Here is a 14,062-nt window from a genome sequence, read left to right on the forward strand (position 1 = left end):
TTCAGTGAGGTGGTTGTCTTTTTTTACAGAGAAAGTTTAGCTTCAGGTCAACTGAAAAAATTTGACTGGTTTTCTTCAGGAATGAAGCGAGACAGGCTGTGGTTAAGCGCAAGGGTACCTTTTTCGCAGCGAACCTTTTTCGCTGGCCGGTGGTGTGTGTGCCCCTGCATTGTGAAATACAGCTGTGCAGCCCTTCGCCCACCTCCACTGCCCTCCTATTTACTACGCAGCTAGAAGCTGTCCCTCTCCTCAGGTCCTCCTAACAGCGCCCATAGCTCTGTGGACGAGCAGCCATCTGATGTGGCTGGCCATTGCTCCAAAGAGTTCAAAATCCTGCCCAGCAGTGCTCGCTTGATGGTTTCAAAGCGAGAAAGAGGTATAGGTTGAGAAGGTGACTATGAAATCTGTAATGGTGTTCACAAGCGTATCTCCGAGAGTCAGGCTGGTGGTTGAGACAGACTTTGGGTGTTTCTTCAGTTTCTTTTTAGCTGTTGAATTATTGAATTAAGAGCCGTCTCTTCAACACCTTTGGCCACAGTGTTCTCTGGGGATGGAGGAGTGAGCTCTGGATGAGACGCTTACTAATTTGGATGCAGCACAGAGTGTAGACGTAGACTGTCTCTAAACCAAGGCTGCGTGGGCACGGGGATTCCTTGTGAGTCTTGCAGTTAGACATGAGAGTTGGTCCCAGTAGTATTCGGCTTACAGTCTCCCTTGTCTCATCAGTGCTGTACTGTAATTAGCAGAAAATTGATGGATTTAATTCCTATACACCTACTAACAGGTGGAAACATGCTCTTGGATTTAACAAGAGCTCTGTCCCTACTTAAGTGCAAATAGCTGATGTCTCCTGCATTCGTTCTTGAATTTCAGGGTGTGTTTGCGGGTTTTTTTTAATCTTCCATTTATCTAGACACTCATTAATCTTTCAATTCAAGAACGTGTTTAGTATAAATGTAGAAACCATATAGATTTTCCTCACTCAAATTTTGAGCACTTGGGTGCCGTACTGATTTAGTAAAAGCGAACAGTCTACTTGATGTTAACGTGCGTTACTGGCTACACTCGGAAAGGCTGATAAAGATACTAGCTGGCTCACATGCAATCCCTTTTTTTCTGGAAGCTGTGGCTCCCAGGGGGTCTCTGTGGCAACCATACATCTGTTAGAAGACTATCACAGTTTTCCTCAGTCTTCTCAAACCAGTCCAAGCCTTCCAGTGGTTATTTACAGGTGAGATTTTTCTAGACCTCTAGATTATTGTTGTTACTGAACTTTCTCTAATTAGTCCAGATTTTCCTTAAAACCCAATGCCTAGAAAAGGGCATGACTTCAGCTGTAGCTGGTTTAGGTGAAGGAGAGGGTTGCTTCACACACCTACATCCTTTGTCAGCTGTAGGGTGTGATATGGGAGAGGGATTTGTATCTGGGGAAAAAAAAAAAGAGGGGAAAAAAGGTTAATCTTTTCTGAAAAGGCAATGAGACAAAATTGCTACGATTCACACAGCTCTAAGATAAGCAAGTAATAGCTCATGTTCAACAGCAAAGCATGTTCATATAGCATGAATAGGATGGATGTGTTGTATGATAAATTTAGACACAGCAAATAAATTTCATCCTGAAAAATAAGATACCACATGAGACAGCATGTGCAGAAAGAATGCTAATGTTTAGGGAACCGAAGGCATTGGCAGAAAGGAGAGTGCAGAAATGAAGAATAGATATTTTGTTTTATTACCAGGATTGATTGGCTGGCTATTTTTTTTGTCTTTAAACCATAATAGCCTTCCCTTATTGTCAAAATGATAATATATATAAAGCACTTCCTGTAATATTTCTTTTCAAAATGACTATTCATCAGTCCCAGAGTCAGATGCTCATATTTCAACTCACAATTTAGTTTAGCAAGTTTATACTTCAGAGCAATCAGTCATTTTAGCATTTGTGTTTTTAATACAAATCTCAACTACAGAAGCACGCAGTGCTCTTAAGCATGAATAGATTGGCTAATCCAGATAGTACTTGGTAATCTTCTGGCAAAGAAAGAGATTATTGCTTTTCAGAAAGGAAAAAAAAAAAAAAGTATTCCTCCCAGTCTAGCAGTGCAGATCATGAAAAGATTGAAGACTCTTGGTCTTCTGCTGGGCCTAGTGCGGTTGTGAGAGTGTCCGGGGATAGCTAAGAGTGTTAGGTGGCTGTGGGAGAGAGTGAATGTAAAGGTAGTATAGATATGGGGTCAAATCCCAGGTCCTGACACCAGCTGGGAATGTGGTGAGGGTAATGATGGCAAATGCCACACAGGCTCTGGTGGGCTTGATCTGCTGCAGCCCTGAAAAGCCTCCATTTGCCATTTGTTCTGCTTGCTCCGCAACCTACAAACACACCACAGTTTCTGCAACAAACTTCTCCCATTGCGAAAGCAGGAATTATCTTTCGCGATACACTTGACTTCCTGGTTTGGCCAAGTTTTCGTGCTGCAATAAATCACCTTCCTCTGCGTCCCCAGTGTGACGCTGCAGTGAAACGTGGGCACCACCTGCTGAACAAATAGCATTAGAAAATCATTAATCTCGGTTCCATTTTTCTTTCTCACACCACCTCTCTTATCTTGGCCTGCATGGTTAAACTCTTCTTACAACTACGGGAGGACTTTTTTTTGGAGGTAGTAGCAGACGGGTCTGTTTTCTCTGGTGAGGTAACCTGCCTCAGGGCACCACTGGAAATACTTTTCCTCCTGGACTCAGCAGAACATGTGGGCCTGCCCCTTCCTCCTCCTCCTCCAAGGTGAAGTTTGATACAGTCCAAGCTGCAGAGAGTCGTTTGGCTCTGGATGGGGTGTTTCTCCATGGTCACCAGTAGCTGTCAGGCAAAATCTGAGTTGTTTTCTGGATTCCTCTATTCAGTACTGGTGAGGCCACACCTGAAGTGCTGTGTCCAGCTCTGGGCTCCCCAGAGAGAGACATGGATATGCTGGAGAGAGTCCAGCAAAGGGTCATGAAGACATTTAAGGGATTGGAGCATCTCTCCTATAAGGAAAGGCTGAGAGAGCTGGGATTGCTCAGCCTGGAGAAGAGAAGGCTCGGGGGGGAATCTTATAATGTATATAAATACCTGAAGGGAGAGTGCAAAGAGGACAGAGCCAGGTTCTTTTCAGAGGTGCCCAGTGACAGCACCAGAGGCAGTGGGCACAAACTGAAACACAGGAGGGTCCCTCTGAACATAAGGAAAAACACTTTTTTTACTGTGAGGGTGACTGAGCGCTGGCACAGGTTGCCCAGGGAGGTTGTAGAGTCTCCATCCTTGGAGATCCTCAAAAGCTGTCTGGGTATGGTCCTGGGCAGCTGGCTCTAGGTGGCCCTGCTTGAGCAGGGGGTTGGACCAGATGCCCTCCAGAGGGCCCTGCCAAGCTCAGCCATTCTGTGAAGTGCTGCAGAGCAACGGGACTGGGCTGCTACAGACCAGGGACCGCTTACAAGCAATGAAAAATGGGAGAGTCCCATCCCTGCCTGCCCCAGTGTTCGGGGACAGTGTGCTGGTCAGTTGTACAGATTGACAAACTTACACGTTTTTTGTTTCAGTCTTACCTGTTCAGCAAGATATGTATTATTTTGCAAGGAGAAATGTGTCGTTGTGGAGGCTTTTTCTGTTTATGTCTAACTTTGCAGGCCTCTAGATCTAGACATGCTTCCAAAGATTCCTCTAACTCATCTCTTAATTAGGTTTATTTCTGTATCTTAAGAGGAACAGATGAAGAATCTGTATTAAAGCCTAGTCTTCTGAATTTGTTTATTAGAAAGTAGACCGTAAATGCTAATTCCAAGAAAAAATGTGTACAGTAACTCTGTGCTTAAAATCCGCTGTATATTGTAACATTATTAATTTGTAGAAACAAATTGCTGAAATAACCTGACTGACAGTCTGTGCCAATAATAACACGTAATAACTGTGGGCAAACACAGCGTATAGTTGCTAGTGTGTTTTCTTTTTCGCATGATGGTTGTAAGCAATTCTTGCCAGATGAACTGATAATGTAATTAGGAATCGTTGTGTTAAATGAGGCAGTATTTAAATTGCAACTAATTTTCCTATCTATTAACCAGCTTGAAAAAGAAGAGCTGTTACCCAAATGATTTCTAGCTGCCAATCCCTAACAAGAAACACAGCATTTCTTTGCACCTTTTTTTAAGCACTGTCTAGAAAATTATTTTTGTAGGGTTTATTATGTGTGGGACAAACTAAGAAAGAGAGGGAGTTAAGAGATGTTACGAGTTCAGGGGTTGTTAGATGGGGTGGACTTCTACTAAGCGAGTACATCGTGATGTGCGGTAACAGCTCATGAGCCGGTAATGGGATGCTTCCTATTTATAGTCTCTACATGTGGACAAAAAAACATTTTTACTTTGTGATAGTTCACTGCGTGGCATACTCCATCAAGCAGAGTAGGACTATAAGCCCTATTTTAAGTGTGTGCGTGGGAGAAATCATGAAAACACAGCAGGACAAAATTTTGAACGGCATATGAATGTTAGTAGTGTGGAATGGTTGCTCCCTTTATTGGGGATGGGAGAGAAGGGAAAAGAAAGGGGCACCCTTGGGTCAAGTTAAAATCCCAGAGAAGGCATGATCGCTTGTAGTTTACATCATGAACTCTTACGGAGCCAGCTTCTTTGGTCTGCTAGCTTGTGCGGTGGAAACTATGAATTGTCTACCATTAAGACTGAACCCCAGAGTAAATGTAAGGCTGAATGAGATTGATTATTATATTTATGGCTCTGTCTGTGCAAATCTTACTCCTTTCTTACCCCCCTATGCTTCAGCTGAAGCAGGGATGAAGAGTCAAATACATTTTTGCAGTGTGGTTTCTTCCGTCCAGTGGTGAAACTTTATGGCTTGACCTAAAAGGATCAGACCCGTTAACTTGAAAAAAAAATACAGTGGATTTTTCCATGGCCCAGTCTTTTAATGGGGATGAAGATCATCACTAACTCAGTGTGGGTTACCCAGGGAATCACATCAAAAGCAACAGCGTGACAGGGTTGCATACAAGTCCTAGGATTCCACACCTGGAAAAGGCTAAATCATGCCGAGAGCTGCTTCAAAGAAATGCATTACGCACTTGTAGCCTGTGGGATTTGTTTCGTATACTTTTCTGAAACTTACCAAAAACTCCCAACCTCAAACTAAAACAGGGAAGAGAAACTTATATGAAGTCTGAGTAGAGTGTAGATCAGAGGCAAGTTCTGTCCCTGCTAGAGGACGCTAGCAACCTCTATGCAACAAAAATTGAATGATTGCTACATTTTATCACTTTTCCTTCAAAATGTGAAGGAAGTCACTTTCTGAGTGCATGGTGGGATAACTGCAAACTGCTGTTCACCAGGCAGTTAAATGAGGCATAGATAATGCCTAGTGTTGATGATGTCGTATTGACGCCACTTGCTGTAACAGATAGGGCAGGTGCCTGAACCACAGACAGATGAAGCTTTGCTGAATGAAAAAAAGATGACAAATCAATAGGCATTTTTTTTCTGATATCAAAATACAACAATATTCAGCAATTGAAAGCTTAAAAATATTAAAGACATAGTGGTAAGTTAAATTATTGAAGCAGGATAACATACAGTAAGTGCTATTTGATGTTGGCACTATATCAAGTACTGGAAAGTTTGAGGGATCCTTGAAGTATTGACAATATGTTTGACTTCCAGTTGAAATAAATCATTATGACTGGGTTTTTTTCAGTGTCTCTACTCCTTCAGAGTAGAAAATAGACAAAATGCATGGCCTAAGGAGGCTTCTGCTTCCAATGTTTCTGACTTTCAGTAAACAGTTTTGGATTTGGTTTTTCTTTATAAGCACAACTTAATGGCACATAGATAGGGTGTAAGATTTCCTCTGTAAGTTTGTCATGGCAGAGGTGGATGTTACTATATTGCTTACTCTATAGCTGGGGATCTTCATGAATGTCTTATTAATATTCACACTATTTCCGTATAGAAAATGCATCCAGCAAAATAATCTCCAGGTATGGTACTCAATGCAGATTTTATGTCCCAGGGCTGTGGTAAAGGTGACCTTCGGGGGGAAAAAGAATGGTCTTTTGCATTTGCTGTCTGCTTTCTGTTATATAGGTCTGAAATTGAACTTGGAAGACACAATAAAAAAAAAACCCCAAACCAGGCTTCCCTTCAGTGCTTCCAAAAGTGAACAGAAAGTAGTCTTTCATTGTTTTTAATGCTGGGCACATGATCTATCAGCAGTCTTTGGGCAGTTTTTCCTCCATGGCTTTGTTCAGCTGTGTCTCTCCGACCTTGGCTTTTGCAAAATCTGACTTCATCTGACACTTCGTGACAACACAGGGTGATCGCTAAATAATCAGCTCTCAGTGACAGGAAGTGATTCACTCGAGCTGACCATAATAAACCCAAGGAACCTGCTCCGCCTGCCCACGAGAGCTCCGATTCACCATCTCTGGGGCTTCACCAGGAGGCAGCTGGAGAGGATGCCACCACCACCGTTGGCTCTGCCTCGGCATCAGGGTCTTCTGTCCCTGTGGCAGAAAGGTAATGGCGTAGAGAGGTCTGACCGCTCTCCAGCTGTCGCAGCACATAGCTCAGTGAATCAAGCTGAGGTGCTGTTCATTTCTGTTTTCGTTAGCAAGCCGGGTGGCACAATACAGCGGCAGGGGAGTGAGCAAAGTGAGGAAGTTTGGCTTCATCTTTTGGGAGAGGGCAGGGCTGACCTCTGGAGATGGGGCAGGCCCACAGCCCTGGACCGTAGCTCCTTCGGTTGCCACCCTGTGACTCACCAGATCTTGCCTGAAGCTCCCCCAGCAGCACCATTAAACTGGCAGCAGGCAGTACGGAATAAAGTAGGCTCCAGTGGTGACAACATGAAAGTGGTTCTTAATGAGACGTGAAGGCACTAAAGAAAATTCAGACCCAAAGGGTAGCCAGGAAAGAAAGAGAACTCAGTAAGTTATACTCACCCCAAAATGAGCTGCTAATCACTGGCACTATTGTGAGGACTACAATAAATCAGTGTCTGCCCTGGCTGCCTGCATCTCATTATGCACAAACATGTGGATAGAGAATGTCAGACTCAATAGCGATCTGTCATGTGAATGCTGCAGTGTCCGAGTGGGCTGGCACTTGCATGGTTAGCCGGCTTTGTATTTTCTTTTCTTTTTTTTTTTTTTTTTTTTTTTTGTGGGGGATATCTATTTTCTTTTGGAAATGTTGATTTGCTCCATACTGTGGGTAGTAAATTTGCCCTTTTCTTCAGTGATTTGTGAATTCTGTGATGATAACATTGTATTTAAGGTATGGGGGTAAAATATCTTTCATATATGTCATATTTAGTGACTGGGGTTTTGTTTGGGTTTTTTTTTCCCCAAGTCCTCCTCCATGTATGGTGTCATGCATATTACTGAAGCTAGGGCAACACCTACATGTATTTATGCAGCTGATGTATAGTGCCCATTACCCAAGCATCACAGACTGCCTCAGAAAGGCTAATTAATTTAAGCCCTGCAGCACCCCTTTGAGGCAACTTTTGTTGGTCCTGATAGATGCATACATCGTAGCTGCTCTTTGTTATTTATTTTTAATATGATTTCTATCCCAGAGGGGAGGCAGGAAATGAACAGTTCTTACTTTGTTAGGTAGTTGACAAAATGTTAGGTTTTTGATATTGCTGAAATAAACTATGTAGCAAAATTTGGATTTTATTGCAAGCCATGCCTCAGAGGTTCTTATTTTCTTTTAAAGCCTCAGCTCCTGGAGCCAGGTGAGCGTGTCGATGTCCTTTCATTTTTAAACGTCTCTGTCTAGCTCGTGTGGCTGCAAAATAAATTTTAATGTATTGTCTCTGCTTAATCTAAAATATGGGATGCAGTAAGGCACTTGACTAAGGTTGTGGGTTTGTTTCTTTTCAGTCTTAACATTTTTGTATGATTAGGGCTGGGAATACCAATGACAGAGAGTGTGTGCAGTTCAGAAGAGAGTCCCATGGATTACTGGTTGGTTTTGTGTTCATGTTTTAATTTCAGAGCTCCTTAGTCCCATACTATATTAACTAGGTAAAACAAGGGTAACCATCTCCCCCCTCCCCCTCCATGTGCAAACCAAAGATGTTTTTGAACATCAACTCACACTTTTTTTTGTCTTTGCTCAGTCTTAAACTTATCAAAGAAGCATTCAGCACATCTCCAAATGCTTTATCCTCCTTTGTCTTTACTCTTCTTTTTCTGAGCTTGGCACTGTTTCTCTGCTTCCTTTGTCAACACTAAACTCGTTTCCCCTATAGTTCTCTCTTACCCTTCCCATGTCCACTTTCAGTGGTAGATCCCTAGCTACCTCACGTCTTAAGGATTGATGAGGACTACCAAAGTGGCTGGTTCGAGCGGCTTTAAACCACAGGCAACCCAGTCCTCATGTCTCACTCCCTCCTACCGGAAAATTCTTAATTCCTTAATATTTTTCTGGAGAGCAGGTGTCCCCTACTGCCTAAGGCGTAATTTCACAATCATTTTAAGCCAATCTGAGACCACACTGTCACCAAAGGAGGCAAGCGCCTCTTTTCTAGTATCTGCTCCTACCATCTCTTTTCAAGTAGCTGTCTGATATGGCAGATTGCTTTTTTTTTTTTTTTTTTTTTTTTTTGGTAACTGTAGGTGAGGAACCTGATCTGATTTGCATCACAGCTCCATAGGTATGAGTGCTTATGCCAAGAAGCCCTGGGAAGCATCCAGCCACAAGCAGGGAAAAAGTGTGACCACTGCTTTTGGTAGAAGTACAGTCTCTGACTGACTTACATTATCATTTAAAGCCACCTGTAGTTTCAAGGTCTTGCTGAAAGAGGTGATCCTGCATCTGGCTGCTCGCTCCCGTGCTGTTACCTTCTGATTTGTGCTAGCACAAGCCGTCACGCAGCTGTGGTGAACCAGCCTGCTAACCTGAGCCAAATGGGGAAAGGAGGTGTCTCGTTTTGTCTTTGTGGTTTTGTTAGGCAATTTTTGGCCTAGATCGTCCTCCCAATTAACCAAACAAGTGGCCCACTCTTAGGCCACCTTTCAGTCCAGGATTTTCACAGTGTTTATAAATTTTCCAGCCAACTATTTAAAGGCGGTGAAAGCTGTGCTAGGTTGCTGCTGCTCGGAATGAACTGAGCAATGTTCCCATGCTCTCCAAGCCACAAGGCAGCTTCATGCTTCTGCTTATTTCTGCTCAGACTTGCACTCAGCCCCTACCAAGAAACCTCATAAGCTCTAAGGCAAACAGTGCTTTAAACAGTATGTAATTCAGCATGTGACCCGGACAAGCCAGGTTGCCGAGATTCATGGGTTGGGCCAAAAAGAAATTTGAGATGGTTGTGAATTCCTCTGCTGCACGAATATGAGCTTGCCGGGTTTTCCCCATTCCAGGAATGTGACTATTTTAAAGCATTTCAGGGGCTGCAGCAGCATATCTTTCCCAGAAGTGACACTGTATTCATTTTTCAGGGCAACTATCATTATAATTTTAAAACTGCAGGTAGTTTAGACAAAAACTTTAATGATTTTTTTTTTTGTTCATTTAGTTGGATATGAAAAACACCTCTCCTTTCTTCTGTTTCGGCAGTTAAATATTCTGGTTGACACTGGGAGCAGTAATTTTGCTGTAGCAGGTGTGCCTGATCCTGATGTCACCTCCTACTTCAATACCAAGCTGTAAGTACCTGTTCTGCACGCTGTGATGGGTTAGGATGTCTTTTAGATTCTGACTCCTCCACATGAAAGGGTAACTTATGGCAGTTCATGGGGCTCCTGTGACATCCCATGAGAGTGAGATGTTTGTTGCCTGAATGGGAAGATTGGCCTTGCCTGATGCGAAGCTCTGCCTGACACCATGAACAGTCCCACTGAGCTCTTGAGTGCAGCGCTGATTAGAGCTGGAGAAAAAAGATGATGATAGGGTAAAAATCATTTGCAAAATCACACCAATTTCAGCTAATTTCTTATCCAAATAGTCTTGGAATTAAAAGTTTAAATATACTTTCCCTTTGTTTAAAAGCAAAAATTAAAACTCAGTAATTGTGTCTGTTACTTGACATTTCATCCAAAACCAATATCAGTTAAAAACTAATTTGTTGTTTAGTTTGGCCAAGGGCCTTGATCAGTTAGTGATCTGGACAGACCCTGCTGAATCTGGTTGTTTATAACATATGACTTGGTGGTTTTGGTGCTTGTTATGCACTAAATCTGCTGTGTTTAGCACAAGCTGACATTACTCACAGCCAAGCACAGCTTTGTCTGTCTGAATCACTCTCCATCCTTTCTTCCTTCCTTTCTGCCCTTCTTTAGTTTCAATTATTTCAGGTAAACTTCTCTAAAACACAGTGTATATCTTTAGCTGAAGCATATGGATAAAAATACTCAGAGGACTGGGAGGCTGGAGAGTATCACCATTACATCTTTATATATTTTAACATGGGGTTTTGCACTTTTCTTCCAATAAGATGCACTGGTAATGAAGAGAAAGCTAGTATTTTTATGCTGCTTACTAGAATGGCCTTACCTCCTGTCACGTATTCAGATGTTACTGGAGATATTTTGCATCTCACTCTGCTATGATACAGGTCTGGAAAGTCCAGAATTTGCACTTGAAAGCTGTTTCTGCACTACTGCAGAGTTTTACGTGCCAGCTATCCCCTTCCATAGGTAGTGGCTAGAGGAAACTTAATTGCAAGGAATTAAAAGCACAGGCATTCCTTCTCCCTTTTCTCTTAAGTAATATTATTTTGTCTGGAAGAGCAAGGCCTCTCTCATAAGAACCATAAACCATTAGAAACAGCAACAATGGCAGAGGTTGTGTGTTGAGAAAGGCTGTGAAGTCACTTGAAGGTTACAGTCTCTTTATGAGTGTTCTCAGTGTACACTGTGTTTTGAGAACTTTGATATAAAGTTAATAATGAAACCTTGAAATTTAGTTCCTGAAGAGTTAAGGGTGCTTTGTAAAATGATTCAAACTCAAGTCATTATAGTCCAGAGCAATTGCAATAGCAATTTCTAGTTTGGGTTGGATTGATGGAGTGCTGCAATACACTCAGAATAAAGTACAACCATTAGCATGCTTGAACTTGGCTACACCATGCGTCTCCCATTTTAAATACTTTAAATACATTTAAATAAACGTCATCTGCGAGGAATCCTGGCCCCACTGAAATCAGTTAGATGTTTCAAAAATGTTGTTTGCAAGAAACCTCTGTAGGTCACATAGCACATATCCCAAATGAGGCAGGGCTGTCACCAGATCACGTCAGCCATGGCTGAGTCCAGCCGAGTCCTGTAAACCTTTAAGGGTGGAGAATCCATGCTCCCTCTGGGCAGTGTGTTTCAGTGCTGTGCCACACACTCCTGTGGAGGAAACATTTCCAAATGTCCAACCTGAACCTCATAAAATGTAACTCATGGGTGTTGCCCCTTGTGTTATTGTCTGGCACTGCAGAGAAAGGTTTCCCTGTGTCGTCTTTGTAACTGTCTTTCAAGTTGTTGTAAGCTGCTGTGAGATGTCCCCTTAGCCTCTTGTCTGCAAAACCAAAGCCCAGCTCCTCTCAGCTTCTCATCACAGGTCCTGTGTTTGTGGTCCTTGACCTATCTGGTAGACCTCTGCCAGTCCCTCTTCTCTTCCTCCAGATCCCTGTTGAACTGGGTTCCCACAGCTGGCCACAGTCTATTCCAGGTGTGGTCTCACCAGTGCTGACCAGAGGGGGAGAGCATCTTTCTTGGATATGTTGTCCGTGGCCCTCCAAATGTGGCCTCCTGTAAAGTTCACTGTATGCACAGTGTTGCATACAGTATGAGTACGAGGCAAGTGCGGTGTTGGCTCTTACTCAGCCTGGTGTCCACCATCACCCCGAGTCCTTTTGAGTCCCTTTCAGCTGCTTCTCAGTCCGTCCTGATGCATGGAGTTGTTTCCTCTCAGCTACAAAACTTTGTGCTTCTCCTTGTTGAACGCCATGAGGTTTATGTTGGCTCATTCTTCCTGTTTTTCAAGGTTCCTTTGGATTCAAGCTCTGCCATTCAGCATGTCAGCTACTCCCTTTAATGTAGTGTCCTGTGCAAATCTGCTGAGGGTGCCGTCTGTCCATTGTGTAGGTTCTTTATGAAGATGTTGAACAATTTTTCTTCCACTCACAACCGCTGGGGCACTATGCTTGTCATAAGCCCCATGTTGAGTCAATGGTTGCTGCCCTTTGGGCCCAGTGGCCTAGCCCATCTTCAACCCACACAGTGGTCTGTTTGTTCAAGCCCCACATCCTCAGCTTCTGAATGGGAATGCCGTGGGAGATGGTGTCAAAAGCCTCACTGAAGTCAAGATATGCTACAGCCACTGTGCTCTCTTCAACCGCCTGGCCAGTCATCTCCTTGTAGAAGGCAATGAGGCTGGTCAAGTATGATATGCCTGTGAAATTCCTCAATGAGTGTCCATGATTTCCTTCTTGTCCTTCATGTGCGTGGTAACAGATTCCAGGAGGTTGTTCTCCAAGACTTTTCCTAACCTGAGGTGAAGCCCAGTAGCCTATAGGTCTGCTGCTCATCTCTTTTTGAGACAGGCTTTTTCCCAGTAGTCAGGTTACCTTCCCTGATTTTCATGATTTTGCATAGATGGTAGACAGGGGCCTTAATATCACATCAGCTGGATCTGTAAAATTACCTGAGTGACCTTTACCCATGTGTAAATGAGACAAATGACCTATGTGCACTTTTCTTCCACACTGTGTGGAACACTTCAACATTAGATAAAGAGGTTTCCTCTCATATGGTAATCATTCCTGCAGTTTTTCCCTATACTGTCACGAAGTGCTTCCATATCCAAGTCATAAACTGCAAATTGAAGACGAGGGGAAAGAAGGATTAGTAATTTGTTAAGTTAATGGGACTGAGTTATAGATGTGTGTGTATTAGAATATTAATATTGTGTTAGAGAAAGAGAGTGATGGGTCTGAATTTTCTGATTGACACACTCTTAGTTTAATTTTATTCAAATTACCAAAATCTGAAATGAAATGCGTGGTTGGTTTTTGACTGAAATTGAGGAGGGTGTTTAGGAAAGGCATTATCTTTTTTTCAAAGGACCCAGAGGGTCTGTTGTTCAAGAAGAGCCCTCCTTGAGCAACTTCAGAACTAGCTTGTTAAATGATGTTGTGTGTCGTATAATTTGTGTCATATAATTTTATTGTTTAATTATTGATGTCTTTCTGTACAAAATGAATAAAGCTGCTATCATGAACTCTTTCACAACTTGGGCTTTTGAGAGGCTTTGACAAAACTTTGCTATGAAAAGTTCTGAGTTTGCTGTGATGATCATGCTGTATAAGTCACCATGATATATAAGGTTTTGGGAAAAGGCCTAATTTGTCCCAAAACTGAAAAGAAATCACAGCATTTGTTTCTCATGCTGTTCAAAATAACAAGTAGTTTTTGCTGAGTATGCTACTTATGATAAAAGAACTATGTAAACAGATGTATAAAGGGATTTTTACACTTGAAACTAAATTATTGGTGATAGCTCTGTAGCAGAATGTGAAAGAGTGACATACTCAGGGCTGTTAGTATTCAGCAAGAGTATTCGGTTTTATTTCAGTGTGAGTACTGCTGCCTCACCACCTAAAGTTTCAAGAGCAAACTGCTCAAGAGTTGATCATTCCAAGAGATAGGGAGGTAAGAAAATTATGGGCAATAAATTGAGGTAATACAGTAAGGTATATACTAGCAAGCAAAAATAAGCTGCTGCTTTGCAGTGTGATCCTGCAAGTTTGGTTGTGTATACCATACAGTTTATGGTTTGAGGTAAATTACAGACTTGTTCCTGAACCCCTGCAAATTAGATGGGACTTCTTGGTTAAAAATCAACGATTTGTGTTGTGGAATAGTTTGCATTTTCTTAAAGTTGTTGGCCCTGAATCACTTACCTTGTGCCATCCATCTATCACTAGAGAGGAGATCAAAACTTCTGTTCAGATTTTTTTGCCCGTTGCTGTTTTCAGTCCCTTCTTTGCCATTGCTGTGTGTGGAGACATTGA

At 42.5% G+C, this 14,062-nt stretch overlaps 2 protein-coding genes across 2 annotated transcripts in view; one reads left to right on the top strand and one right to left on the bottom strand.

The window, feature by feature from the left end:
• Positions 1 to 14,062, bottom strand: part of C2CD2 (C2 calcium dependent domain containing 2) — a 433,467-nt gene that overhangs the window by 84,478 nt on the left and 334,927 nt on the right. The window lies entirely within an intron of this gene.
• BACE2 (beta-secretase 2) overlaps positions 1 to 14,062 on the top strand; it is a 54,336-nt gene that overhangs the window by 12,590 nt on the left and 27,684 nt on the right. The window contains exon 2 of the mRNA XM_075718588.1: positions 9,619 to 9,707. Within this exon, the coding sequence (XP_075574703.1) occupies positions 9,619 to 9,707 (89 nt within the window). The remainder of the gene's footprint in view (positions 1 to 9,618; positions 9,708 to 14,062) is intronic.

This window comes from Pelecanus crispus, chromosome 1 (assembly GCF_030463565.1).
Source record: "Pelecanus crispus isolate bPelCri1 chromosome 1, bPelCri1.pri, whole genome shotgun sequence".
In the NCBI taxonomy this organism is placed as follows: Eukaryota; Metazoa; Chordata; class Aves; order Pelecaniformes; family Pelecanidae; genus Pelecanus; species Pelecanus crispus.